Source organism: Astatotilapia calliptera, chromosome 14 (assembly GCF_964374335.1).
Source record: "Astatotilapia calliptera chromosome 14, fAstCal68.1, whole genome shotgun sequence".
NCBI lineage: Eukaryota > Metazoa > Chordata > Actinopteri > Cichliformes > Cichlidae > Astatotilapia > Astatotilapia calliptera.
This window is the reverse complement of record NC_137435.1, coordinates 32801538-32829415: the sequence shown is the minus strand read 5'-3', so window position 1 is coordinate 32829415 and position 27878 is coordinate 32801538. Positions and strand designations below refer to the sequence as shown.

Below are 27878 nucleotides of genomic sequence, written 5' to 3'. Positions count from 1 at the left end.
CCCCCCAAATAATAATGAAAATAATAACAATAAATACACCAAACACAAAATCACCGAGTCACGGACTCAGGATTATGACAACATAGATATTTACATTAAGCTTACAATGGCAAGTAGTTGGGGAATTTTTTAAAATTCAATATGAAAATACCTGACTAGACATGAAAGTGTTTTACACTAAATTCTACATAAATCATCAGCAGTACTTTTACTGCAGAAAAGCTGTTCCCCATATTGATCATATGAATGCTGTTATATTGATCAGTATTACTGCTGCTGCTGATGTTTAGGGTTGACCTCATTTGAACTGCTTCATATGGTGTTTAATTTTTGGTAATGCCTCATATTCTATAAAATCATATGTTTGCGGTGGCAAGTGCATCTCTCAATAAACAACTGGCAGTGAGCTTAAAAAAAACAAGTCTACAGCTTGATTTTAAAAACAAAATATATTACATTTATTTATAAAATAACACACACACAGCTGAAGTAAAAGGCCTGAGCAGTGTGTGACACAGACAGTATCCCCATTTATTTACATTTACACAACATCTTCTTTTTTCTTCCAGAAAGCATCAAAAGAGAAGTAATACAACAGAGGATCCAGACAGCAGTTTAAAACAGTAAGACATATCAATGGCTTGACATGGGCACAATCCATAGCCATAGTTATAGGCACAGGTAAGAATATAGCATATAAAATCAAGTTTATGGCAAAAATCAGCATTACATTCATCTTGTTGTTGATTTTTGGAGAGTCACCACTGAGATGTCCGTGTAGAGTCCTAAACACCATAGTGGTGCACACAATATTGACTAACAGCATTGTGACCAATATTACAATCATAAACTGAATAACTCTTAATCGGATTCCTTCCAAAGGACATTTTGCAGATTCGTAAGACTCAAAACAAGTAGGGCGAGTGTGGTTATTCAACTGCTTTAGAAAGTCCACACTCTCTAGGATGTTCATCACCAGCAAAATCACCCAGACGAGTACAGAAGCCTTCCAGGCATTGCACGAGGTTCGAAGATTGCGAGACCTCATAGGATAAACCACAGCCAGCATTCGGTCCACGCTTATGAAGGTGATGAAGGAGGAGCTGGAGCGGATGTTGGTGCGAAAGAACATTGTGATGATGAGGCACACCCCACTGGGCAGAGTCCATTCCCCTGTGGCGTGAAAGTGGATCCTCATGGGCAAAGTGAAGACCAACAGCAGGTCTGAGAGTGCCAGGTTAACCATGAAAACAGCGTTGGGTGATTTGAGGCTGTGCCGGCGAAGAAGAATCCACAGTGAGATCGCATTGAGAGGCAGACCTATCACCATAATTAAGCTAAAGATCCCAGCATAAACCCGGTCTTCTGTTGTCACGTCAGTGATGTTTGATGTGTTCATGATGAGAAAAGAAATCCTTCTGCGTCCTTTACAAAATATTGTAGCCAAGCAGCAAATGTTCCTCTTTGTGCTGGTTATCTGTGTGGAATCAGAATCAGAATCAGTATACTTTATTAATCCCAAAGGAAATTAGGGTTATAGCGGCAGCACGCTAATGGCGCATGCGCACTAACAAAGGAACCTTCTGACCAACTTTACAAAAACATCACATTGGGGAGACATGTCAGAAAGGTAGGCTGATAGGAAAACAACAACGAAAATACATAACATGAGGTAAGAGGAGGAGAAAAAAACTCCACTCAGACTGAGCTCCTAGTGGGAGAACAGTTTGATAACAGAAAAAACACCTCAGCACAAAAAGCACATGACTATCAATACACCATAGAAACACAAGACAAGCAACAGGGGCGGGTAAAGGGTAAGAGAAAGCCGGTGTAGACAGCGCATCCGGTCCTGCAGCATCCTGCCATCTTCCCCGGTAGGGCACAAGCATCGAAGGTGTTGGAAAGGGAGGGGGGATCAGTGTGTGCATATCAGTGTATGTGTGTGTGTGTGTCCAGAGTTCAGCTGAGACAGTGTCTTTTGCCCTGCCAGGCTAAGTAAATGAGGTGAGGTTAGTCTGCGAGGGCACAGGAAACTTTGTGACATGACTCAACATTTGTGGTAACTGACAGAAGTGACACTACATTACAACACAGTTAAGCTAAGCGTAAACCCTGCATCTTGTGTTTACTGTTAGCCCAGAGTGGCTAACTGTTTACAGCTAGCCACTCAAGGCTAAAGGCTATTACACACTGAACGCGAAAAAGGGACACGAAATTAACAATTAATTACGTGCCAGTTGTTTAAATGCCTTACGTGTAAACAATTAACTTTAGTTAGTATAGATTACCACTGTAACTCTAGAGTTAGAGTGGGAGAAAAGACGGGGAGTTCTTTTTGAGAATGAATCAGAGATCACTAGGGATGGGTACCGGTGTCCGGTGCCATCTGACATAAACGGTAGTAACCAGACCGAAAAGCAGCGCACATTTTGGTGCTTTATTTCGGTGCTTTTTTTTCCTGAGCTGTGATACACTTCTAGCCAATCATTTTACGTTTCCGAGGATAGTAGGCGGGGCCAGGTACGTACGTTCAGTTAGAGCAGAGCTACAGATTAAAAATGTCCAAGGCGAAGCGGTCAAAAGTCTGGCTGTACTTCACAGCAAAATATGCAAACTCAGCAACCTGCAACAAGTGCTTTAAGCTGATACTGTGATACTGTCAAAGGAGGTAACACCAAGAATCCGATTAAACATAGCGTTTTTTTTAAAAGCCGAGAAATGCGCCGTATTTGATAGCTTGCTGCGAGACCTCACACCGTGCACGTCGGGTGGGTTGCCAGTTATCGGACCCGGAGCAACATCCCCCAAAAACCCGAAGAATAGAGTCCTGGCCCCTAGCCCTGCCAGTGTAGCAGAAATGATGATGATGATGATGATGCCGTTCTTCTCTGCATGAGTAGCTTCATGTTGTTCGTGAGTAGGCTAACCACGTTATTACATTAATGCATGTAAGGTGAACTAGCAAACATCATCATAGCTACATGCGGCTGTCTTCTTGTTTGATGGCAGATACTCGCTTCACCCTGGCCAAAAAGGCTAAAATGACCAAAGAAAAAGTGGGAAACAGCTAAACATGAGAGGTTTTTGGACAAAGTTTGTGTTTTTTCCATTGTTTAAGCACTGCTTCCAGCCAAGAGTGATGCCATATATGCCCCATAGCTGCAGAAAAGGCACACATTGTTATCTTTTTACAAAAAAACCCAGCTGAACATGAGAGGTTTTTGGACAAAGTTTGTGTTCTCCATTCTTTAAGCACCGGTTCGAGCACCGTTTAAGCACCGGCACCGTTTCAAAAGTAGCGATTTGGCACCGGTATCGGATAAAACCTAAACGATACCCATCCCTAGAGATCACAGTATAAAAGTGAAAATAAATATTTCACTTAAGGCCCTGTGAACCGCAAAGAAGAGAAAAAAACTAAAAATAGGTTCTTAATAATCCTAAAGGATTCTTGCAGCTTTATTAAAATCTCCAAGAGGGCAGCAGGTCTCTCTACATCTGTGTGTTTGTTAACTGAGAGATTCTATTGTTCCTGAAAATAACCCGTGTTCCAGTTTAGCTCGTTTTCATTTTACACTGGTTAAGTTTTTTTGTTATATCACACACTCCACTCTAACTGCTTCAGATAATAAATGTGCAGATTTCTCATTTTCAACAAGTAGGTGCTTCTACCTGCTAGTATGTCATACTTGACAAAAGACCTCACTGACAGAAAAAAGTTGCTCTCTAGATCATACAAATGCATATACATGTCAACATTGTCTTCAGATAACAAAGTAAATTATACTGATTAAAAGCATTTGCAATGATTTTGAAATATTTTTGAATTTTGAAATAAAAACAGCCCTCTAACTGGACTTGTACCTATGTGTTTCTGTGACATCAAGCTAAGCACACGCTACAGTTTTATCAAAAGGACTGGACTGGACTGGAACATGTCAAATTTTTATTAAGGAACCAGGCTGGTGTAATTAATTCCAGCAGGCTCGTAAGTATAAGAACTACTTGTTTCAGCAGATAAAATTAAAGCGCTTGGAGTTGAGTAACTGAAGTTGCAGTGCAAGTGAAACGAACCTTATGGAAATAATGAATTGAGAATCAGAAATACTTTATTAATCCCGAAGGAAATTATAGGTTGCATCTGGTATTGAGGTATTGAGATTTACCTGACAGAAACATACTTTGTGTTTCCAGAGTATCGTCAGCCCTGCCTTTGGTTTTGGTTTGGCTTTGTTTGCATTAACTAGCTTGACAACATTTAAAACCCTAATTGTAGATAACGAGTATCACAAGGGTTGTTATCAACTTGTAGATCATATCAATCTTCTTCTACGCAAAATGATCCCTATGAGTGACACCTACGCCAAACCGAGATGTTGTCAGATGATGACGATGAAATCATGATTAAAAACGTGAAAAGAACATAAGAAATGTATCAGTAAAATGCAACATTGTTGCAAATTGAGAGTTAAATATGTTGGCGTGAGAGCTTGCAGAGAATTGAGAATGTGTAGAAAACGTGAACTCATATTTTGAAACTTTCACTTTTTAAGTTAAAACTTAACTCAAAAGTTTGATATTCTCATTGATATTTTCACAAATATACTGAGAGCAGCAAACTTGTTATTTAAATTATACTCATATTTATTTCTTTTTTTTTTTTAACTACTACTACTTAGAACCACAACTCTGACTACAAGTTCTAAAATCAGTGAATATGAGTGCTCTACTATTGCATTAAACATTTCCCCTTCCACACCCTGACCTACTTTCCCTGCTGACGTGCTGATTTTTGGTTTTAGTTTTGTTATCTATTCTGTCACAAGTTAGCTAACATAACTAATATAAGTCTAATAGCCCAAAACCAACCACATGACATTATGTTCTGTACTGACAGAAAAACACTAAACATGTTTTTAAAACATGAACTTTAAGTGTCTCAGAGTGACGCTGTGAAACTAGTTCATGCATTTATTACTTCTAAGTAAGACTACTGTAATTCATTATTATCAGGATGTCCTAAAAACTCCCTGAAAAGCCTTCAATTAGTCTAAAATGCTGCAGTAAGAGTACTGACAGGGACTAGATAGAGAGAGCATATTTCTCCTTCATTGGCTTCCTGTTAAATCCAGAATTGAATTCAAAATCCTGCTCCTCACATACAGGTCTTAAATAATCAGGCCCCATCTTATCTTAATGACCTTGTAGTACCATATCACCCTATTAGAGCACTTCGCTCTCGCACTGCAGGCCTACTTGTTGCTCCTAGAGTATTTAAGAGTAGAATGGGAAGGAGAGCCTTCAGGCCCCTCTTCAGTGGAACCAGATTCCAGTTTGGATTCGGGAGACAGACACTATCTCTACTTTTAAGATTAGGCTTAAAACGTTCCTTTTTGCTAAAGCATATAGTTAGGGCTGGACCAGGTGACCATAAATCCTCCCTTAGTTATGCTGCAATAGGTTTAGCCTGCTGGGGAATTCCCATGATGCATTGAATATTTCCTTTTCAGTCACCTTTCTCACTCAACATGTGTTAATAGACTTCTCCTCTGAATCACACTTAATTAATCTCTGTCTTTCTTCCATGGCATGTCTTTCATCCTGTCTTGCTTCTCTCACCCCAACTGGTCGCAGCAGATGGCCGCTCCTCCCTGAGCCTGGTTCTGCCGGAGGTTTCTTCCTGTTAAAAGGGAGTTTTTCTTTCCCACTGTCACCAAAGTGCTTGCTCATAGGGGGTCATGTGATTGTTGGGTTTTTCTCTGTATCTATGAAGCGCCTTGAGGCGACTTTTATTGTGATTTGGCGCTATATAAACAAAATTGAATTAAAATTGAATTGAAGTTAGCCAGAGCAGGTACAGTAGCCTATTTTGACAAAGAAGCCCCAACCAAGGTCATAGCAGATGCAAGCCCTGTAGGCTTGGGCGCAGTGCTAATACAAATACAGAACGGAGAAGAGGTACCAGTGTGTTACGTAAGTCGGAGTTTAATAGACTGTGAGCAAATATATTCTCAAATGGAAAGAGAAGCCCTAGCACTGGTATGAGCATGTGAGAGACTACATCCATATGTGTATGTCAGGAAGTTTGACCTCATCACAGAACACATATAGAGATCATATACAGCCAAAGATCTAGACCTTGTGCACGAATAGAAAGATGTACTAAGTACTATGATAAATGGCCTGTATTTATATAGCACTTTACTTGGTCCCTAAGGACCCCAAAGCGCTTTACACATTCAGTCATCCTCCCATTCACACACACATTCACACACTGGTGATGGCAAGCTACATTATAGCCACAGCTGCCCTGGGGCTCACTGACAGAGGCGAGGCTGCTGGACACTGGCGGCACCAGGCCCTCTGGCCACCACCGGTAGGAAACGGGTGAAGTGTCTTGCCCAAGGACACAACGACCGAGACTATCGGAGCTGGGGCTCAAACCGGCAACCTTCCGATTATAAGACGAACTGCCAACTCTTGAGCCACGATCACGCCCTGAGTATGGTGTAATGACATCTAAAACTGCTGAAAAAGTCATTGACTCTATATATTCAGTAGACATGGGCTACCAGTTACCATTAAATCTGATAACAGCCCACCGTTCAAATCTGAGTTTTTCAGAGAATACTGCGAAACTAATGGAATCAAACATATAAGAACCACACCAAAATTGGCTCAAGCAAAGGGAGAAGTGGAACGTCAAAATGCATCAATGATGAAAAGAATCAGGATCACACAAGCTGACAGCCTTGACTGGAAACGAGAGCTGAGAAAACATGTGACAGATTATCGCAGCATTGAACATCCAACCAAAGGCAAAAGTCCAGCAGAACTCCTGTTCGACTGCAAAATGAGAGGAAAGTTACCGAACACCTGTGAGTCAAAATCAACTGAGTTGGATTTGCGTGACAGAGGAAGATCAAATCAAAATCAAAGATTTCTGCTGATGAACGAAGAGGAGCTGAGTATTCAAAAGTTGACATGGGAGACAGTGCTGGGTCAACAAGACAAAGTGGACAAGTTTACAACACCATTCAACACAATGCCACACAAAATTGTAAGCAGAACTGGAAACCAAGTCATTGTTGAATTGCCAACAGGAGCTCGCTATCACCGGAATACTACACATGTGAAGAAATACAAGACAAATGAGACCAGAGAAGGACAACACGAGCAAGACACAATGAAAGGGAGGAAAGTGAAACAAACACAAAGATTGACACCTTCACACCAAAACCACAAGAGGGCCCCCAGCGGCCAGAGAGACCAAGTAGATCACAGAGGGCTAAAAAGATACCTGAGAGGTTTCATGATTTTGTGGTTAAATAAACCATAATATGTTAATGTGTAGAGGTAATATAAAATGTACAAGTTTCAAGTTCATATATGTATTTGTCCCTCTTTGGGGTGATACTCCCACTAGGACTTAAATCTGGGACTCCCCACCATTTGACCTTAGAACTGAAGAAGCTTCTCGGATGAGAGGTGAAACGTCTTCAAGCTGCTTGAAGACATTTCACCTCTCATCCGAAAGAAGTCCAGCCGCTTTTCTTTGCAAGCTCCTTTGACTACGATGACCTGGATGACTGAGAACCTTCACAGACATATTCATATATGTATGTATATATGTATATATTAGGGAAAGGAAAGGTACAGGTGTGGTGAGACAGAAAAAATAATTGTCACAAAGTAAGACAAGAAAACAATGTTCAGTGTTAAAAAAAGAGAGAAAAAAGAAAACAAAGTTATTAAGGCTAAAGAGGAAAAGGGGGATATCATGTACTGATATGTGGATAATGTCTTAATGTGATGACATTGGAACCGGATGCTGTTGCCCCGGAGAAAGCCTCATTAAGCGGCTAGTTGTCAGATCGACAGTGTTCATTAAAGCAAGAGAAAGATAATGCTTTATATCCTGATTTAATTCAGAGTGCTCCACCTAATTCACTAGTAAGGTGGGCACAGAACAGATGGTATGGAGAAAAAAATTGTGAGACATCAGATTTAAAGGCCTCAGACATCAAAACATTGACAAAAAAAGCATCGCTTTCATTGAAAAATTCTGAATTCTGACTAAAAGGCATCAGACCATACGGTCTCAAAATAAAAGTGCCTCAGAGAGAATCTTCCTGCAGGTGATACTGTTGTCAGTTCTCAGCCCAAATCTAAATACATCATTAATGTCATTAAAAGGGCATCAAAGTGTGTGCCAATTCAGGGTCTGCATCCTTCAAAAGACTTGTCCTTTGCGATCGACGTAGGTCAGGTCCTTCGAAGACGGCAAAGGCCGGAATTTCGAGGCTGTTAAAAGCGACTGGTTTAGCCTACGGCACGCTGTTTTTTGATTATAGAAGGGGTCTACCTTACAAAATAAAGCATTTGAGGCCACTGTTGTTTTGATTTGGCGCTATGTATAAAATTGTATTGAAAATTGAATTGAATTGCTCGAGTTGCTTAACACTGCATTTTTTGACAGAAATGAAGGAGAAATTTTTAATCTTATGTATGTTAAGTATCTGAGGCTGAGCGACCAACGGACTGTAAAAACATTATAATAATAGCTAGAAAATAACAGCTAATGCTCATGTGACTAGTGTCATCTCACTTGTGTAATGAAAATATGATATGTCCAATATTACATTTCTTTTATTACTAAATTAAATTTAAAAATTACAGCAGTAAAATTGAAGTTTCAAATACAGAGCTTCAGTAAATACTCCAACGTGCAATTATTTCTGTTTCATATCACAGACAGTGGATCATGGTATGGTTAGATAATCATATAATCATATAATCATCGTCCCGATACCCAAAAACTCCAACCCATCCCATCTTGCCTCAATGACTACCGCCCAGTAGCACTCACCCCCATCATCACTAAGTGCTTAGAGCAGCTGGTCCTAGCACACTTCAAATCCTGTCTCCCCCCCACCCTGGACCCCCACCAATTCGCATACCGCCAGAACAGGAGCACAGAGGATGCAGTCTCCATCGCACTGCACTCTGTCCTCTCACACCTGGACAACAACAACATCTACGCCAGAATTCTGTTTATAGACTTCAGTTCAGCATTCAATACAATCCACCCCTCACAACTCATCAGGAAACTGACAGACCTGGGCATCAGTTCCCTCATCTGCAAATGGTTACTGGACTTCCTGACCAACCGCCCCCAACATGTCCGGCTGGATAACCACTGCTCATCTACCATCACAATGAACAGTGTACCACAAGGCTGTGTGATGAGCCCTTTCCTCTACTCCCTCTTCACCCACGACTGCAGACCTGATGATGGTTCCAACACCATCATTAAGTTTGCAGATGACACCACGGTGATTGGCCTCATCAGTGACAACGATGAGGCCGCCTACAGGGAGGAGGTGGATCGTCTGGCTGAGTGGTGCGACACAAACAACCTGCTGCTTAACACCGAGAAGACCAAGGAGCTCATCGTGGACTACAGGAGGAATGCTGACCCACATCCACCCATCCACATTAAGGGGACGGCTGTGGAGCATGTGAGCAGCTTCAAGTTCCTGGGAGTCCACATCTCCGAGGATCTCACCTGGACGACCAACTGCTCCAAGCTGGTCAAGAAGGCTCACCAGCGCCTCTTCTTCTTGAGGACTCTGAGGAAGAACCACCTGTCCTCAGACATCCTGGTGAACTTCTATCGTTGCACCATCGAAAGCATCCTGACCAACTGTATAACAGTCTGGTACGGGAACTGCTCTGCCTCAGACCGGAAGGCGTTGCAGAGGGTCGTGAAAACTGCCCAGCGCATTGCTGGAGCACCACTTCCTGCCATAAAAGACATCTACAGGAAGCGGTGTCTGAAAAGGGCTGGGAAAATCATCAGAGACCCCAGTCACCCATCACATGGACTCTTCACCCTCCTGCCCTCTGGGAGGCGCTACAGGAGCCTCCGGACTAAGACCACCAGGTACCAGAACAGCTTCTTCCCCACAACTGTCAGACTCCTGAACTCTGCCTCCTGACATCTGACCCACGTTAACACATGGACTGAACATACCCACACCCACAATGGACAACTGTACCCTCAAACACACAATAATAACATGGACTGAACCACCACTCACAACCACTAGCACTTTATATAGCCTCTGTAGAAACTATCTACACCCTCACTTATCTTAACTGCACTACTGTATAGCTCTGTGTAAATAATCATTCTGTACATTCGATAATCTTTAATCCTACAACTGTTTACAACTTGCATAGTTCCCATTTCTATATAGCTGTATATCTCAGATTCTGTAAAGTTATTTATTTCATATTCTGTATAGTTTTTCATATTTATATCCTGTTCATAGCCTGTACATAGCTTGTACTCACTACAGCCTGTACATACTTATAGTTATAGAATATTCACAACATACTTCATACCGTGTACATTATAACATACCATAATAGACCCATTTCTGGAATATTTGTATTACTACATAAATAAATGGGATACACTGAATACTTACCTCAATACTACCAAGCTTTCTCCTAGGCCGTTACCAGTCTGATGCTCTTTTGTCTGAGACCTTTTAGTCTAACCAAGTTTTGGCTGAAACCTTTTAGTCTGATGCCAGTTAGTCAGATGTCTGATGGGTCTTTTAATGAAACGTGACGCTTTTTTTGTTTGTCGCCTACTTCTGAGACACGTTTAAAAGACAACAAAACACTTAATGAATGCAGCTATTAGTTTGAGTTTTGCAAAACTTTCCTTGCAAGAAGTGTTGCCAAAGTCAAAAGTCAATGTGTGAATTTGTGATTTATGAGGTAGTAAAAAGGGAAATAAAAATTATTAATATTCAAATCACAAGTTTGCAGCTCTCAGTATATTTGTGAAAGTATCAACCTAGACATTTGTGAATATTTTTTTCAGTAACTCCAAATTAAAATAAAACAAACACACAAGCATGTAAAATATGTTTAAAAGTAAAAGTTTCAAAATATAAGTTCGCATTTCTTTCTTTCTTTTTTTTATTCTGCAAGCTCCCACATTTTACAAACGTATTTCCATTCATAGAAATAAGACAAGAGATTACTGCTGCCGTTAGTCTTGGGATTCTCAGACCGGTAAAATAAATATTTTAATTCCAGTTAATTACTTTATCGCTGGATGTGCTACTGTGCTGCGCTTAAAACATGCTATTACCACACATAGTAAATAAACAAATCAGTCAAACGTGGCGCTTCTGGTCGATTTTAAACCGAAAGTCTGAACATAACCTGCTCCTGAGTTATGAGCGTACTCGTCCGAAGGTCTTGCTGGCAGTTTGCGTTTTAACCTAATAGCTATAGTTATTTTTCTTCTTCTTATCATTATTATTATTATTATTTGTTTTGGAAACTTACTAAATTCGTCTAAATGTAGCCTTAATGAAACAACGTCATTTTAAACGCGAAAAAGGCCAATTTGTGCCCATGCAGTCAGAAGCGTGTTTGATAAGACGGATTACAAGCTACAAGAGGGGTTTAAACTAAAGTTTCTGCGCCTAACTGCAGCTTGGACTGTGCTCAGTCAGACAATCTCTTCAAATATACTCTGTAATCTACTTTGCGTATCTTTATTCAGGAAGCCTTCCTTTTTCCCGATCTCCCATACGTAAAAGTGGACCTACGTACCTGCGGGTCCGCAACTCTTCTGCTGTCGCTTTCCAACGACGGAGCCCCCACATCTGTCGGCGTGTTAGACTTACAGGGAAACAGTTGTGTTTTGGGCGTGGCTTTTAGGACATTTCTTTAAACAACATAAACACCAAAAAGTTTTCCAGTTTGACAGGTTGCATTTCCATGCGTAAGACCGCCGCTGGAGTTTAAATTGTGAGACGTTTCCGCCAAACTCCGCATAATAAGGAAAATTGCGCTCCTTTTGCTCCCACTGGACTCTTTAATAATTTTTCTTTGTATCTGACATCAGACATGCCCCATATTTGTACTGCTTTTCTTCTTTTCTTTACAGAGCTTTGTATGCTTGCAGTGCCATTCAAAACGGCAAAACCGAAAATATGGTCAGGACTTTAACGCACTTAGATTGACACGTTTTGCTTGCTTGATCTCAGCAAGCATAACACGTTCTGAGTGGAAGAAATAATACAAAAAATACCGTGGCGACTTCTGCTTTTCTGTTTGTTTGTTTGTTTTGTTTTAATTTCACATAGTTCTACAAGTAAACTAATCAACTAATTCCTATAGTGTGGTAGTGAGGATAAAAATTGAAAACACTGTTGGTGAACTGCAAGAGTAGAATAGATACTTAAATGTGATGCCCTATCTTCTCTTTAACTGCATTTTGTTGCCCTGTACCTGTGACATGTGCAATGACAATAAAGTTGAATTCTATTCTATTCTAATGATGGTGCCCAGAGACAAATTATATTTCATTTAAACTTGCTTTAAACGCTTAGAGGCAAGACTTTGTTTATTTCATTTTGAACTTAATTATGTCAAACTTTGAGAAGTGTTGTTTTATTCTAATTTCATTTTGATTCTCAGCTCGATAATTCCAGAGTTAATTCCTGACATAAAATGTCGGTTTCATTGTGTTAGATGTAATTTAAGCTTAAGAAAAACAAAGAACAACTTTATGAAGAAAAACACAATATTGTGCAGTAATATCAACAGTTGATTTATTGAATTGGAAAACTCACAATTGAGCCATGTAAGAAACAGATTAAAAAAACCTCAGTGAGACAGTTGAAAGCTATTGTTGTGGTGCTGCTCCCAACCTAGCAACAGGGGGGAAGTGGACCCCAGCCACAGCTGTGCCTAGAGGCCAAATCTGCTCTTTACCAATGTCACGTAGTGGGTCACATCCAATAGGGGAGAGGAGGATTTGGTCTTGGTGCATTAACACCTCTCTGGCAACAGGCATCTATAGCCAAATGTCAAAAAATTGTGGTGGAGGCGGTGCGTCGATTGGAGGAAACAGCCATGTATGCCATAGCTGTAGCGCTGGCCAAGCAGGATTGCTGGATGAATTGGGAGAGTGCTGAAAAGAGGAAACTCCCATGGAGTGAAATCTGTGGAATGGAGGCTCATAGGCTAAGTTTCATCATTCCAGCCACATATGATGTGCTGCCTTCCCCGATAAATCTGCAGCTGTGGTTTGGAAAAGGCCCATCTTGTCCCCAGCAACGCTCAAGCACATCTTGGTTGGTTGCAGGACAAGCCTTACTCAAGGCAGATACAGATGGAGACACAACCAGGTCCTCAGGTGTCTAGCTGAGAAAGCTGAGTGCAAGAGGAAATCCATCAAATGGCCTGTATTTGTTAGCGTTTTACTTAGTCCTTAAGGACCCCAAAGCGCTTTATACTACATTCAGTCATTCACACACTGGTGATGGTAAGCTACATAGTAGCCACAGCTGCCCTGGGGCGCACTGACAGAGGTGAGGCTGCTGGACACTGGTGTCACCGGGCCCTCTGACCACCACCAGTAGGCAACGGGTGAAGTGTCTTGCCCAACAACAACAACCTTTATTTATAGAGCACATTAAAAGCCTTAGGCATACCAAAGTGCTTTACAAAAAACAATAAAATAATACAGTTAAGAGCAAAATAATACAGTTAAGAGCATTAATATCAAATATAATAAGAACAGCAGACAATGTTCACAGTAGAAAGCCACTAATAAAATGGACTGCAGCACATAGATTATAGCAGACCCAGTGCCGCATGATAGAGAACACCAAGAATGAAGGAATAGTAAAAAGTTAATGCAATAGGTCGCAGTTAACAGTCAGCATTTAACGGGTAGAGAAGGCAAGTTCAAAAAGATACGTTTTAAGGCGTGCTTTAAAAGAAAAAATAGAATCAGACTCCCGAATGCCAATCGGGAGGCTGTTCCATAACTCAGGTGCAGCAAAGGCAAACGATCGATCGCCTCTAGATTTCAACTGAGATCTGGGCTGAACTAACAATAACTGCGAGGATGACCTTAAAGCCCTGGCAGGGACATAAGGGTTTAAAAGTTCCTTAAGATAGGTTGGCGCAGTATTATTGATAATTTTAAAAGTAAGCAGCAAAATTTTAAATTGAATACGGTATTTGATAGGCAGCCAATGCAGCTCAGCAAGAACCGGAGTAATATGGTCAAACTTCTTGGTTTTAGTTAGAATACGTGCCGCAGCATTCTGAACTGTCTGTAATCTATGTAGAAGGGTAACATGGAGACCAGAATAGAGTGAGTTACAGTAATCTAGTCTTGACGTTACAAAAGCATGAATGAGCTTTTCTAAGTCATTATACGGGATATAGTGTCTGGCCCTGGAGATGAGACGAAGCTGATAAAAACTAGATCTGACAACAGCAGACACCTGTTTATCAAGTTTAAAGGAGCTGTCAAACAAGACACCCAGATTCCTGACAGTATCAGAGAAAGAACTAGTAAGAAAGCCAAAGGCATCTTGAAGTTTGGCGCGAAGGGCATTACTGCCAAAAATCATGATTTCAGTCTTTTTTTCATTGAGAATAAGAGTATTTGCCAACAGCCATTTCTTGACCTCACTCATGCACTCACGAAAGTTATTTAAAGATAAAGCGAGATCATCATGTAACTCAAAATAAATCTGGATGTCATCCGCATAATAGTGAAAAGCAATGTGGTATTTCTCAAAGATAGCGCTTAAAGGAAGCATATACAGTGAGAAAAGGGTCGGGCCTAACACAGAACCCTGGGGGACACCACAGCAAACAGGTACAGGGGAAGAGGAAGATGAGGCCAGATGTACCGAAGAAAGCCGATTGGAGAGGTAAGATTTGAACCAGTCCAAGGCAGTGCCCTTAATGCCAACAGAGTGCTCTAATCTTGCGACTAGGATGTTATGGTCAACCATATCAAATGCAGATGAAAGATCCAATAGAACTAAAACAGAAGGACGACCATTATCAGCCATAAGTAAAAGATCATTAAAAACACGAAGCAGCGCTGATTCAGTGCTATGATGTTGTTTAAAGGCTGATTGGAATTTATCATTTATATTATTCTCGTCCAGGTAGGTCTGCAGTTGAAGTAGAACCACCTTCTCAAGGATTTTAGCCAAGAAAGGAAGCTTGGAAATCGGTCTATAGTTGGCAAAATCACTATGATCCAGGTTATTTTTCTTTAAAACGGGTTGAATAAATGCATGTTTAAGAACTGAAGGTACATAACCAGAAAGCAAGGAGAGGTTCAATATAGACAATAGACAGGGTCCAATTACATTAAAACAATCCTTGACTATACGAGATGGAAGAACATCATGTACACAATTAGTATTGTTTAGTTTCTCAGTTATACGCTTCAGGGTGGGAAGTGAAATTAATTCAAATTGATGTAAGGCAGCAGAACAGTCAGAATTAGACATACTGTCAGTCACCAAAGGAAGCGTAGATCTAAGAGATAAAACTTTATCTAGAAAGTAGTTTGAAAATTTTTCACAGAGACCTGGGGAGCACGAGAGTGGCATAGAGGGACGAGGATTCACCACTGAGTTAAAAATTTTAAATAGGATGCGAGGATTGTCACCATTAGAAGTAATAATCTTAGCGAAGAAGGCTGCTTTAGCCATTCTGGCAGCAGATTGGAATTTCGAGCGGCTAATACGTAAAATGTCATATGATGACTGGAGTCTATCATTCCTCCACCTCCTCTCATCGCGCCTGCACAAACGCCGTAGAACACGGACAGAGTCGTTTAACCAGCATTGCGAGTAGGTTCTGGGGCGTTTGTGTTTGATAGGTGCAACAGTGTTAAGAATCGAGGAACATGTAGTTAAAAAAGTATTGGTAAAATTCTCAAGTGTGTGTGGGATAAAACGCAACAAGGACGCAACAACCGAGACTGTTGGAGCCGGGGCTCGAACCGGGACCTTCCGATTACAAGACGAACTGTCAAACCTTGAGCCACGATCGCCCAACCTTTCGTGAACCAAGAGGAGCGTTAGTATCCATCAACATTTGTCTGGGAGGTATACAAGCCGAGGACTAGCCCTTCAACCCTGGACCTGAGCCTCCTGAAGGTTGCCGGGGATTGGCAGATGCAAGTGGACTGACATCACTTGGGCACCTAAGGCAGTCAGCTCTGCGACCTGTGGTCTAACTCCCAAAAACTTTCATATGTCATTGATCTGACGGTACCGTGGGAGGATGCAATTGAGGACGTGTTTGCGGTATGCCAATTTGGCAGCTGAGGCAGAGGACAGAGGTAGGAAGATCGAGGTGCACCTGGTGGAAGTGGGGTGCAGGGGCTTTGTTGCCAGTACAACAGCAAAACTGCTTAGAGAGTCTGGAGTCAGAGGACGGGCACAACAGCAGGCTATGAGAGAATTAGCTAACACTGCTGAGCGGACCAATCACTGGCTATGGCTAAATAGGGCTGACATCACTTAGGCACCTAAGGCAGTCAGCTAACCGAGAGACACAAGAAGTGAGGCTCTTTAAATATTCAATAGTTAAGTATTACTTTTCGTTTTGCAGTGAATTGATAGAAGAAATTAAATTGTAGAAAATTAAAAAAGAAGAAAGTAGAAGAGAAAAAACAGTTTAACATTAATCAGTGACACACTCCAAGGCCTGATCAACCCTGACAGGGCGTCCTTTGATGAGGGTACACAGCAAATCCAGCATGTCCAAATTAACACTGTCGGATTTGATTTCAACACTATTAAAGTGTCTATATGGGTCCACACCAGAGAGTGTTAATTTAACTCTTTTTGGAGAGTTGGTACGTTAACTCTGATTTAGTGTTAAACACCAAATCTGTCTGGAGTTGATAATTTAACACTTGGTGTTAAGAGTTTATATATTAACTCTCAAAGAGTATTTTAGTTTAACTACGTAAGAATTATCTTCTAATTCATTCTAAAAAGCGGGAATTTTACTGTTCTGAACTTCTAGAAATTTCTTTTGGAAATAAACATTTACTAAAAAGACGCAATGGTTCTTGAAAAACATTTATTCTGAACTGTGCACCACAATTTCAAAACATTTTCTGAAAGATGTAACAGTGTACATGTTCTCACTTTCATTAGAATTTTGTTTATCAAAAGGTCTGACATAGGTGAGCTGGTAAATGCAAATAACAGCATTCTCATCACTTATTTCTTCAATACAATATGCATGTCCTTCATTCATCCCTTTGTGGAACTCCAACGCACTTCTGCTCTCCCCCATATTCCATCTTCACAAGCATATCCTGTGTGGAGATTGAATAAAAATTAGTTGACACTAATTAATGGCACAAATAATCCAGTAACAATTGCAGCACAGTTAAAAAAAAAAGGAATCTTCTTTGAGCCATTACTTGTGTAAAGTATTTTCCCAGAAGACAAGGACACAGGCAACAGGTAATACTGAACTAAATGCAAACCTCAACCTTTTTAATTTTTACCTAAACCGTGTGCACAAAACTCTGGAGGGATCTATGCTAACGTAGAATCCAGTCAGGACGTCAGCTACTGCTGTTTGCTCGTTTTTTCTTTATGGGCGATCGTTTTCAGGCTTCAAGTAGCACCATTATACCAACATTTCACATTCTAGACATTGTTTTAGGTGTATTTGACCAAAAGTTTGACTGAAAATTCACATGCAAGCTTTTTTCAAGGCTGTGGTATTTGCCCGCAAACAATACCTTTCAGCTAGCTAAAACAGAATATTATGCTATCAGCGAGCAACATGGCTAATGCCTTCCACACAGCTTTGTCTCAACTCCAAAGAGCCACAGAAGTAAAAGCTAATAGAAATAATTGAAACAATCTTTGAAAAAATGACTTACCAAGCATGGCAAACAACTCAAATATGTAGAGCAAAATGTTCTGAAACGGCTTCACTTCAGCTTCGATTGGAGCCTATGGTGCTGGGGGCGGAGTCTGTGAATTTACTCTATTGGTGTCATGGCCCCTCTAGGAGTTCAGAGTTAAGAGGTCAAGAGTTAATGTTTCCATTGTAACACCTCCAGATTTGACATAGAAACACTCATTTTTAACACTCGATTTTAACTACTATCATTTTACACCTCAGAGTTACATTAAAAGAATGTGATTCTACTTAGAGTAAAATTAACTCTACTTTTGCAAGAAGACTATTAACACCAAAACATTTAACACTTTTGAATTTGCTGTGTATCTAGTGATAATGGCTGAAACACCCAATAAATTCAAGGTCCACTACTGATGATTTTAATATAACCAAGATCAGATTTTGAATCCCTAAACCTAACCAAGGAAAGTAAAAAGAAACTAAAAAAAATGGCAGAATAGCTTGTGATAAAAGACCGAAACACCCTGTGAAGTGGAGGCACACAACGATGTATCTCGCAGGTAAAGTTTCCAGGCTGCCTTCCTCATAGTAGCCATCCCTCAAGACTTTCTCCACTTGAAGCAATGCATTGTCAGGGATTGTAACATCTTGCATTTTTATTGAATTCTGCTTAACCACTGAAAAATGCAATCTTTTAAATCATGAAAATGAATATTTATAAACAATTGAGGATAACACAATGCTAATAACATTGATCTAAAAAATTGTGGTGTGATGGAAATGAATGTGAACGTTAAATTAAATAAAATTAAACAATTAAATAAATAAAGATCTTTAAATAAAGATGTTTTATGCATAATAAAATATTTGTGGGGCTTAAACTGCTATTTTCTACAATTGATATCTGATGATTGTAAAGCTATAACTCTTTAAATCTCTTTCAAATTGTTGACAGCCCAGTACAATTCAAATTGTCCAGAAAAAGATAGTCTATTTGTCATGGTTTACGAGACAATGATGCAGGAGAGAGTGTTTCAAACTGAGAATGAGCCTTTATTGCAGCTGTAAGAATTACCAAAACCCCAAACTGGGGTCAGCTAAACATGAAACTAGAAACTAGAAACTCTTGAGGCCTGGAGTTCCCTACCCCTGCTCTAAAGTAAAACAGGAAATACAAGACAGAAAACCACAGTTCCCAGAATAAAACCAAAAACACAAAACACTGGGTCGCAGACCCAGGACTGTGACACTAATAGACTTAACAGGTACTAAAATGTGATAGCATATTGTCAGACTGCATGCCACTGATTGGCTGGACAGTGGTGTTATTTGATGGCTCACGAGAGTGTCTCTTTCACAAAAAATTGAAAGACCATTTTTGAAACCTGGCAACGAGGGAAATGGGCACAAAAAACGCCACTGTGGTCTGTTCTGACTGAAAGCCACAGACCGAGCAGCAGGTATATTCTTTTCTCAACGTCCACCTTTGTTGTAACGTTCATGTCATATACTAATCATGTCACGGGATGTTCTGCAGTGTTGCTATGACAACAACCACACACATTAGGTGGTACTTGATTGTAATGGAAAACCTGTTGATCCAAGCCAATCTGTGCAAGTCGATCTGAGTGGGTACTAATGGAAAAGTGCTTAAAGAGCTGTGAGGAGGATGTGTGTCTGCTTGTCCAGAGGCAGAAGACCAGGACGTTTCCAGGACCTGATGGTGTGCCCCGCTTGTGCTTGAATGTCTCCGAAGTTGTCTCTGAAGTTCCTCTGCTGATTCAAATGCTCCAATATCATTTCTGTCCCAAAGAAGTCCACCATTACATAATTAAATAACTACAGGACTGCTGCCATGATGTTTGTGGTCATGAAGTCTTTTGAAAGACTGGAGTTGAGCCACATGAAGGACACGTCCTCATTTTAGGAGTGACAGCGTTTTAGTAGGTAGAGGTGAATGCTTGGACATGAATTGAGCTGCGGTTTGGGGAAGGCCTCGAAGGGATCTGCCGACGGCTCCCGGGCCTGGCAGATCCCCATGTACTAAATAGAAGTGAAGAAGTTAAAGAATTGATAACAAGGAGGGAGGAAGGGTGGGGAACGTAAACGAGAATGAACAGTTGTAGAACTGGGGGAATCTATATAGGTGGCAACCGGAAGGAGTGTGTTTGGAGGCGTGGTCCCGCTCCTGAAATTCAGATACATAATCTCCAAAAAAACCCAGCTGCTTGTTTAAGTGAAAATAAATTGATGGGTTTTTTTGCACTAATAAAGTTGTGGAGTTGTAAAGTATTTTGTCTCGCATCCACTATATCATCAGTTATATCGTTATTGCAAATTTTCAAATATATATCGAGATGAATATTTTTGGCCATATTGCCCTGCCCTATCCATGAGTTCATCATTAAGATGGCCACAAATGACCATGTGCTTGGTGAATACCTCAGACAGAAACCCATGATAAAAGAGGAACAAAGAGAAGAACCATTATGTAAGGACAGGTCCCTGGACGGTATGTACCACTGGCAGATAGAGGAAGTGGCTGATATCCAAACATCGTACCCATGGCTGGGCAAAGCAAGACTAAAAGACAGAACAGAGGCACTAATCATGGCAGACAGGGACAAGCTTTTAGCACAAGATCAATAGAGGCTGGAGTTTACCATACCACGCAAGGCCCCAGGTGCAGGCTGTGTAAAGATTCTCCTGAGACGATCCAGAACATAACAGGAGGCAGGGCATTCATGGATTTTTTGGCATGAAGAGAGCAAAGTAAACCAGCGTCAAACTTTTTACTTGTGTGCACAAACTTGGCATAATAAAGATAACTCTGATTCTGTTCAAAAATTCATAGACCTTGTGGAAAGGGTCCCAGAAGATTTTAAGCTCTTATAACTGGATGGGTGAAGCGGCATCATGTTAAACCCTTTGGATTCAGAATGAGGTTTCACTCAAGTTCATATGAGTGTGAAGGCAGTTGAGCAAATACTTTTGGCAATATACTGTCCTTCATGATCACAGTGTGGCATGGGTCACAGCCAGTGGAACAAACCTCCCCTCAGACTATCTGCTTTTCATAAGGAAAAACATTTTCATACTGACAATTGAATTCAGAGCAGTGTTTTTTATCACTTTTTCATGTTATGAATTCTGCACTAAAGCCCAGAATAGCCTTTTTCTGCAAACTCTTAAAAAAGGACAGGTCGCTGCACGCCTGGAAAAACCTGTTTGTACAGTAACTGAGGCTTTATGAGAGTGAAACAGAACTCTCTCTCTTTCTTTGCTGTTGTTTGTTTGTTTTGGTTTGTGAACATCTGTTAAGTTGTTTTAATAATTGGGCTAGATGCTTCATTGTAAATAAATCAAGTGAAAAGTTGTCTCGTCTCTCAATAAACCGGTTTGCTGTCATGAAAATTCCATTGCTAAGTTTCTAGTCAAAACAAAACTTCTATAACTAAAAAATGAAATAAAAACAATACGCATTTGACTTTCCTACCGATTTTAATAAGAGAGAAACAAAACTGTTTAACAAACAAGGCTTATCATTTAAAAAAAAACTGCTACTACACATTCTATGTTTACAGTTCTGTATTATACACAGAAATGTCAACAATCAGAAATTTACAAACTAACAAGAACATCAGATTCAGAATACCTGAATTATTACACTAACTTTCCACTTCCACAGATATTTCAAATGAAAATGGCCAGAGCAAATTCTTGACACACTCATGCTCTTGGATTAATTTTGTGGGCTGGTTTTTCCAGGGAAGGTCCATCATTGTTCCAAATTCTCCATTTGTGGAAAAATGCTCTCAGTGTGGTTTACCAGATTTGGACTTTTGGCTTACTTAACAATTAAATTAATTAACTGATTTAAGAAGTTGGGATTACTTTTCTACACAAGATCAGGTAGGTTTGGATAGTGTTTTTTCCCCTTATTAAATGAGATCAAAATTTAAAAACTGTATTTTATATTTACTTGAGTTATCTTTGTGTAATATTAAAATGAGTTTGATGAGCTGAAACATCTAATAGAGATGAAAAAAAAAAAAAAGAAGAAACATCAGGAAAGGGCAAAGGGTTTTTTTTAGAGCACTGTATTAGGTCTTTTTAATATGTGCAACTCTGTTGATTTTCTTTACTCATTTCAGTTATTACCAGCAAAATAGTTGCATGTTTAATCATCTGGGAATTTACCCAGATGTATTTATTTATTTAGATGGAGATCTTGACCCCCCCCCCCTCAATTTTCAGCACAAAGTTACGGCCATGTAGGGTGGGCAGCTTTGATAAAATATTGTCAAAATTTTACCCAATTGTTAGGGTTGAAGATGAGCCTCAGAAGAAGCCACATCATTCTTCACAAACTGCCTTTTTCAACTAGACTGTGACCTGATCAGATATCACTGGACTTCTCCACTACTATGAACTAAAACATGGTAAGTGAAAAGTGAATTCTAACAGTTTGAAAATCATAGGGTTGGTAACGCAATTTATTGGTTTATTCTAGAACTTTACCTACTCATTAAAGGTCTTTTAACAGATAACACCAGCTAGCTTGTGTCGAAGAAAGTTATTTCTACTTAAAAATGCTTGATATCATCTTTTAAAGTTATTATTTGAAATGAGGCTGAGGTCACTCTGTTTGACAAACTCTTTAGAGATCACTGTATATAGAACAAAGAAAGTATCAGATTGGGTGTTGCATTTGTGGGAAAAAGGTAAAAAAGAAAAAGGAGCATAGTCTATCTAAACTATTTAACTTAATTCAATTATTTAATTTAACCTAAATGACCCCGATGTTGATAACAACATCTTTTTATTTTAAAATTTAAAGGAAATGATAATTTGTCCAATTTAGATTTTTTAAAGAGATTGCGCCAGTACTCCGACCTCCTCTGACCCAAGGGCATGCGCATCCCTGTGCTTAGCTGGCTTGCTACTAGTGGTGCAATGGATCAAAAATCTCACGGTTCGGATCGGATCACTGTTTTAAGTCACGGATCGGATCAATTTTCAGATCAGCAAAAGTAGTAAAAAAAGACAAAAATTCGACTCGCCATTTACTTATTTAAGTATTTTTTGCCTATTAAAAAACATTCAACTGAAGACTCATTCCACACAGTTATATAAAAACAAATTAAGGTGCAATATGGACCTTATGGACCATGCTGGTCATCCTCTGCACACGGCCATAAACAACCAGAGTCTGTTCAGTGACAGGTTGCTTCTCCCAAAGTCAAGGACCAGCAGACTTAAAAACTCCTTTGTCCCACACGCCATCAAACTGTTTAACTCCTCGCTGGAAGGGAGAGGGAGGGGAAACGGGGATAAAGGAGGGGGAACAAGTAAGCTGTAGTGCCTTTTCACTGTGCAATAGTTTTTGTTAATGTCCAACGGTGTAATAGACTCACAATACTTGAAATGTGCTGTTCCCTTGTATTCTTATTCCTATTTATTCTATTTATCCCTTTTATATACTCTGTATTTATATGTGTGTATATATGGTATATTTCTGCTCACATTCTGCAACTTCTGTCGGTGCTGTGCTACTGGAAACTGAATTTCCCGGAGGAACCCACCCAAGGGATAAATAAAGTTTCATCTAATCTAATGTAATCTATAGGGCAGTACAGGGCTTTGTATCTACCACTCGACTGTGATATAACGAGCGGTCATGGTCACGTGGCTTTCCGTTGCCCTGGAGGTCCACCCATTTGTAGTTAGGGCAACAGAAGATGCCTGGGACAGTTCAGCCATAACTTTAAACTTTTCCTGCTCATACATGCTTGGAACGATCGTGTCACACTGAAGTGGACGCACAACGAGACATAGCGTGGCTCAAGCACGTTCATCACAGTTTAAACCCCTTGTTTTGCACAATGGAATACGGCCTCCCGTCTGCAGCTAAACACTCCAATGGCTTCTGTAATAGCTTTAGCCCGGTCGGATTGGGCAGCAAAAGGCTGCTTAAATACCGCAAACTCCTCTGCTCCGCCACACCGATCACTAGCGCTGGCCATAACTACCGCTTGACAGACCCACCACGCACACCATACACATACTTTTTTTTCTTTTTCAAATCTTCGGATCACGTGTGTACCGAACCGTGGAGTGGGATCGGTTTGGATTTCGGATCAACCATGATCCATTGCACCACTACTTGCTACTAATGAAAACGTGATGTAACAGCAACATACCTGAGTATTTATACTGCCCCCACCCAATATTTATCCACCATCTTTGATCCTCACTCTACGTATAATCAAAGTAAAATAAAAAACACTAATTTAATGCCTTACAAATATCGTTTGTATTAAGCCTTTTGGTTCTTAGTCAACACACAAGGCTAAGTTAAAGAGTTAACCTGGCAGCAGGGCTGGACTGGGACAAAAAAAATCAGCCCGGGCATTTTGACTAGAGACCAGCCCACCAGGTATTATAGGAAAAGCCATAAAGCCTTTGAATGAAAACAAAAACTGTTGTGACAGTGATGTTGTTGGGATTAGAGCTCTCCCTATCCCTACATTCCCACAATGTACACTGTCTTGTTGGTATATATGTATCAATCTAATCAACTTAAACCTACACTATCCTCCCTATTATGTTATTCTAAACAGTACTTAGCCGAAAGCAAAAGACTGCTTGGTCGAGTTAACCCCCTGAACTATCTACAACACATGGTAGAAACCTGAAATTAAGACAGAGAAGACTTTACTATATACAGTAATGGATTTCTATACAATTTACATCAGACGAAAACTTTGGTTGTAAGATTCGGGTAATTATTTAATAAAAGATAGACATTTTAAATGAGAATAAGAAAGAAAAGTATTTCTTTGTGCCTCCCTTTCCCTGTTAATGCCCTACCTGGCCCCCCTGGCAAAACTTTGCTAGACCCGCCCCTGCACAGTTACCAGCTGTTAGCTACTTAGAAAAGGATCCTGATGTTTTTTGTCTCTCAGAAACAGTTCATAACTTCCCTTCAACTCATTCATGTGACCTAAAAGGTAAATCTGTTTCTCCATCACCTGTTCAGCTCTGATGATTCAGTAAGGACATCTCCTGGTTTCATCTTCATGTTTCCCTCTCACCACATATCCAAACCGATATCATGACCAGCAGCTTTTACAGCTGTGGCTCCAGCAAACATCATCTGATACTAGAAAGTAATATTAAATAAATTCTAACAACAGCTGATCAGGCTTAAACGTGCTGCTGTTGTTTAGCATCTGCTGGTTTATTCTGGCACAAACTGGGCGATAAACAAACAAGAGAGACGGGACTTGCAACAGAAAAGCCGATCAGCTGATTATTGATCAGTTTTATGATTGAAGTAGCAACTTGAGAGGGAGGGGGGAGAATGAGAGAAGAAGAAGCAGCTGACAGCGTAAAGACCCAGAATTACTTCAGCTTTGTGTCTTTTTTCCCCATTGTAGCTGAAGTCCGGGACAAACTGCATTGCTTTTCAGCTCAATACAAAACGCGATTTTCTCTGAATACGGGACAATTCCGTTTTTTAGGGGACGGTTGGCAACTCTACTAATTAACCTTATGAATAGAATAAAGTTCACTATCAGTAACATCATAGCACCCACCCAGCTGCATAGAAACTCATGCTAGCTAGTACGCAGTACGAGTTATTGTAGCTGACTGTAAAAATGAAAATAAACTCCACCTAAACTTGGTTTATATCTGACCCAGATAGACTGCAATTCAGAACTTCATACCTGAAGTTCAGTTGACCTGACAATTGGACCAGCGGCCGCCTTGGGTCTCTCCTTCTCCTGCCTCTCCTTTCCCTCATCCACCTGCTGGCCTCTGTGGAAGCTATTTTTACACATCTGCCAGCATCTGGCCAATCCACCACCTTTCATTCTTTATACCGTTACAAAAACAGCAACAACAACAGTACAAAAAAAAAAAAAAACCCCATTGGCCGAAAAAAAAGAAAAAAATCACCATCGGCCCACTGGGCAAATGCCCGATGGCAAGTCCAGCTATGCCTGGCAGGGTGTTAGGTTGAAGTTGTTAAATGTTGTCAATTGTGTACTCAAATTTGTAAACCGTGCCTTAAACTGCATGGTTAGATATTCATCAGAATCTAACCATTTATGCGTCAAATAAAACAAACTTGGTTAAATTATACAGAGAATTCAAAATCGTGGGCCCATAAAAGAGGTTAAAGTAACAGAACTCTTTGTTGCCAGAAAAGCTGGCAACAAGCAATACTACTAACTCAAACAAACTAACCTACCTAAACGAGACAAAGGGGAAACTTGGCTAATCTGTCATGTGAAGGCTGTGTGCAGGCAGGAGTGGTGATATGAAGGACCCAAAGTGCAGACACTCGGAGGCAAAATGTGAACTCAAACTCAGATTAATTGCTAGATGGCAAACAGAGAACTAGCAAAACTGAGAATACAAACACTAAACAGAAAATAACAATAACCTGAATTGGCTGGCAGGGAGACAGAACACACAGCAAGATGAGGGTAGATAAGGGAGATCACAACACGGACACAGAGAAACACAGGGCTTAAATACACAGAGAGAGCAATCAGGGAATGGGTAACAGGAGGGAAACACACCTGGGGCAAATCGGGCCTAACGAAACAGGGGAAGCAAAATCAGATACATTAACATAAGACATGGACCTTCAAAGTAAAACAGGAAACATAACACAGAGACGCAGACTCACAGGCAGGCACTGCAACAGAGGGAACAGAGACGTGGGACCAGGGCAGACACGGACACTGACTGGACACAGAATAGAGGGAGTAAGGAAACCAAAACTTGAGAACCACATAATCACACACCAAGAAGAACTACGGAAAAAATAGAAATGCAAAACAGAAACCAAAACCTTCACAAAAATAAACTAAGATAAGAACACCAATAAAAAGGTATGTGGCGTGGGTGTGGTCTCTGGCCAGCTGCAGAGGAGGGGTGACGCAGTGAGCTCCCGGGGCGGTGCAGGGGTGGGGTGAACAGGTGTGCTGGGATCTGACAGTGATTGTGTCTCTTTATATGTTGGCAGTGACAGTCGGAGGGGGAGCGGACGTGACAGCAGAGAGAGCAGGAGTGTCTGTGTCCCAATGAACAATACAAAAACCACAGTGTCAAATAAAAAGTTCTGCTGTCATCATATGCGCTCCAGCGTATGTTTATCGGGTCCAATGTTACAAGGTACAAACCTGAAACCACTGGGTCAACGACCCAGGTACCCTAAGAGTATGGAAGCCCCAGAGGGCAACAGCAGAGGAGCCTAGGAAACAAAAAAAACCAAACAAAAACAGGCTCACGAGAGGTGCAGGCGACCAGGAAAACAGTCCCAAAAAAGTTCAGGGGGCCGGCCCGGAGGCTGACGGCACAACAGTCCAAACCTGGGCAGTTCAGGGGGCCAGCCGGGAGGTTGATGGCCCAAGAGTCCAGAACCAGGCAGTTCAGGGGTCCAGCCTGGAGGTCGACAACACAAAAGTCCAAAAAACAGTTCAAGAGGCCAACCGCGAAGCCAGCGACCGTGATGGAGCAGGTCTGGAGGCTGGCCGCGAAGCCAGCGGCGGCAACGGAGCAGATCTGAAGGCCGGCCGCAATGATGTCCAGCCAACGGCCTGGAAAGTGGCCAGACAGGACAAGGATGCGCAGGCCAGACAGGACGAGGACAAGCAGGCCGGACAGAACGAGGATGAGCAGGCCGGACAGGACGAAGATGTGCAGGCTGGACAGGACGAGGACGTGCAGGCCGGACAGGATGAGGTGGCGCCGAGACCTCTGGTGCAGACGAAGCGGAATCAGCCCGTGCAGAGGCCTCAGGCAGAGACGAAGCAGGACCAGATGGCAGCACGGCAACCGCAGGCGATGGAATTGGTGGTGGCACTGCAGGCGGCAGTGTGGAAACTGCAGAAGGTGACGCTGCAGGCGACGGCGAGGAAGCCGCAGGTGGTGGTGCTGCAGGCGACGAAGGCTGGATAGGCCTTCCGGATCTTCCAGCAGAGACAGAAGGCTGAACGGGCCCCTCGGACCCTTCAGCGGAGACGGAAGACGGCTGGAGCGGTTCTCCAGAACCCCCAGCAGGAACAGACAGCTGGACAGACCCCTGGGTCCCTCCAGCA

General features: G+C 41.2%; 1 protein-coding gene across 3 annotated transcripts; it reads right to left on the bottom strand.

Moving 5' to 3' along the window:
• Positions 1-434: 434 nt before the first annotated feature.
• Positions 435-26653, bottom strand: LOC113036813 (lysophosphatidic acid receptor 6-like). Of its 3 annotated transcripts, none has more exons than XM_026193330.2 (2): positions 26216-26653; positions 435-1477 (listed from the first exon to the last, which is right to left on the bottom strand). In XM_026193330.2, exon 2 carries the CDS (start codon positions 1397-1399, stop codon positions 542-544), a length of 858 nt encoding a protein of 285 aa, XP_026049115.2. In that variant the 5' UTR covers positions 1400-1477; positions 26216-26653; the 3' UTR covers positions 435-541. The 3 variants fall into 3 exon arrangements, with proteins under 3 accessions (XP_026049115.2, XP_026049114.2, XP_080145191.1); XM_026193329.2 differs by lacking the exon at positions 26216-26653 and adding an exon at positions 11647-11944; XM_080289065.1 differs by lacking the exon at positions 26216-26653 and adding an exon at positions 10500-10618.
• Positions 26654-27878: the final 1225 nt, after the last annotated feature.

Coding starts and splice junctions, on each gene's coding strand:
- LOC113036813 (XM_026193330.2), bottom strand. CDS start 1,399: ATGAACACATCAAACATCACTGACGTGACAACAGAAGACCGGGTTTAT.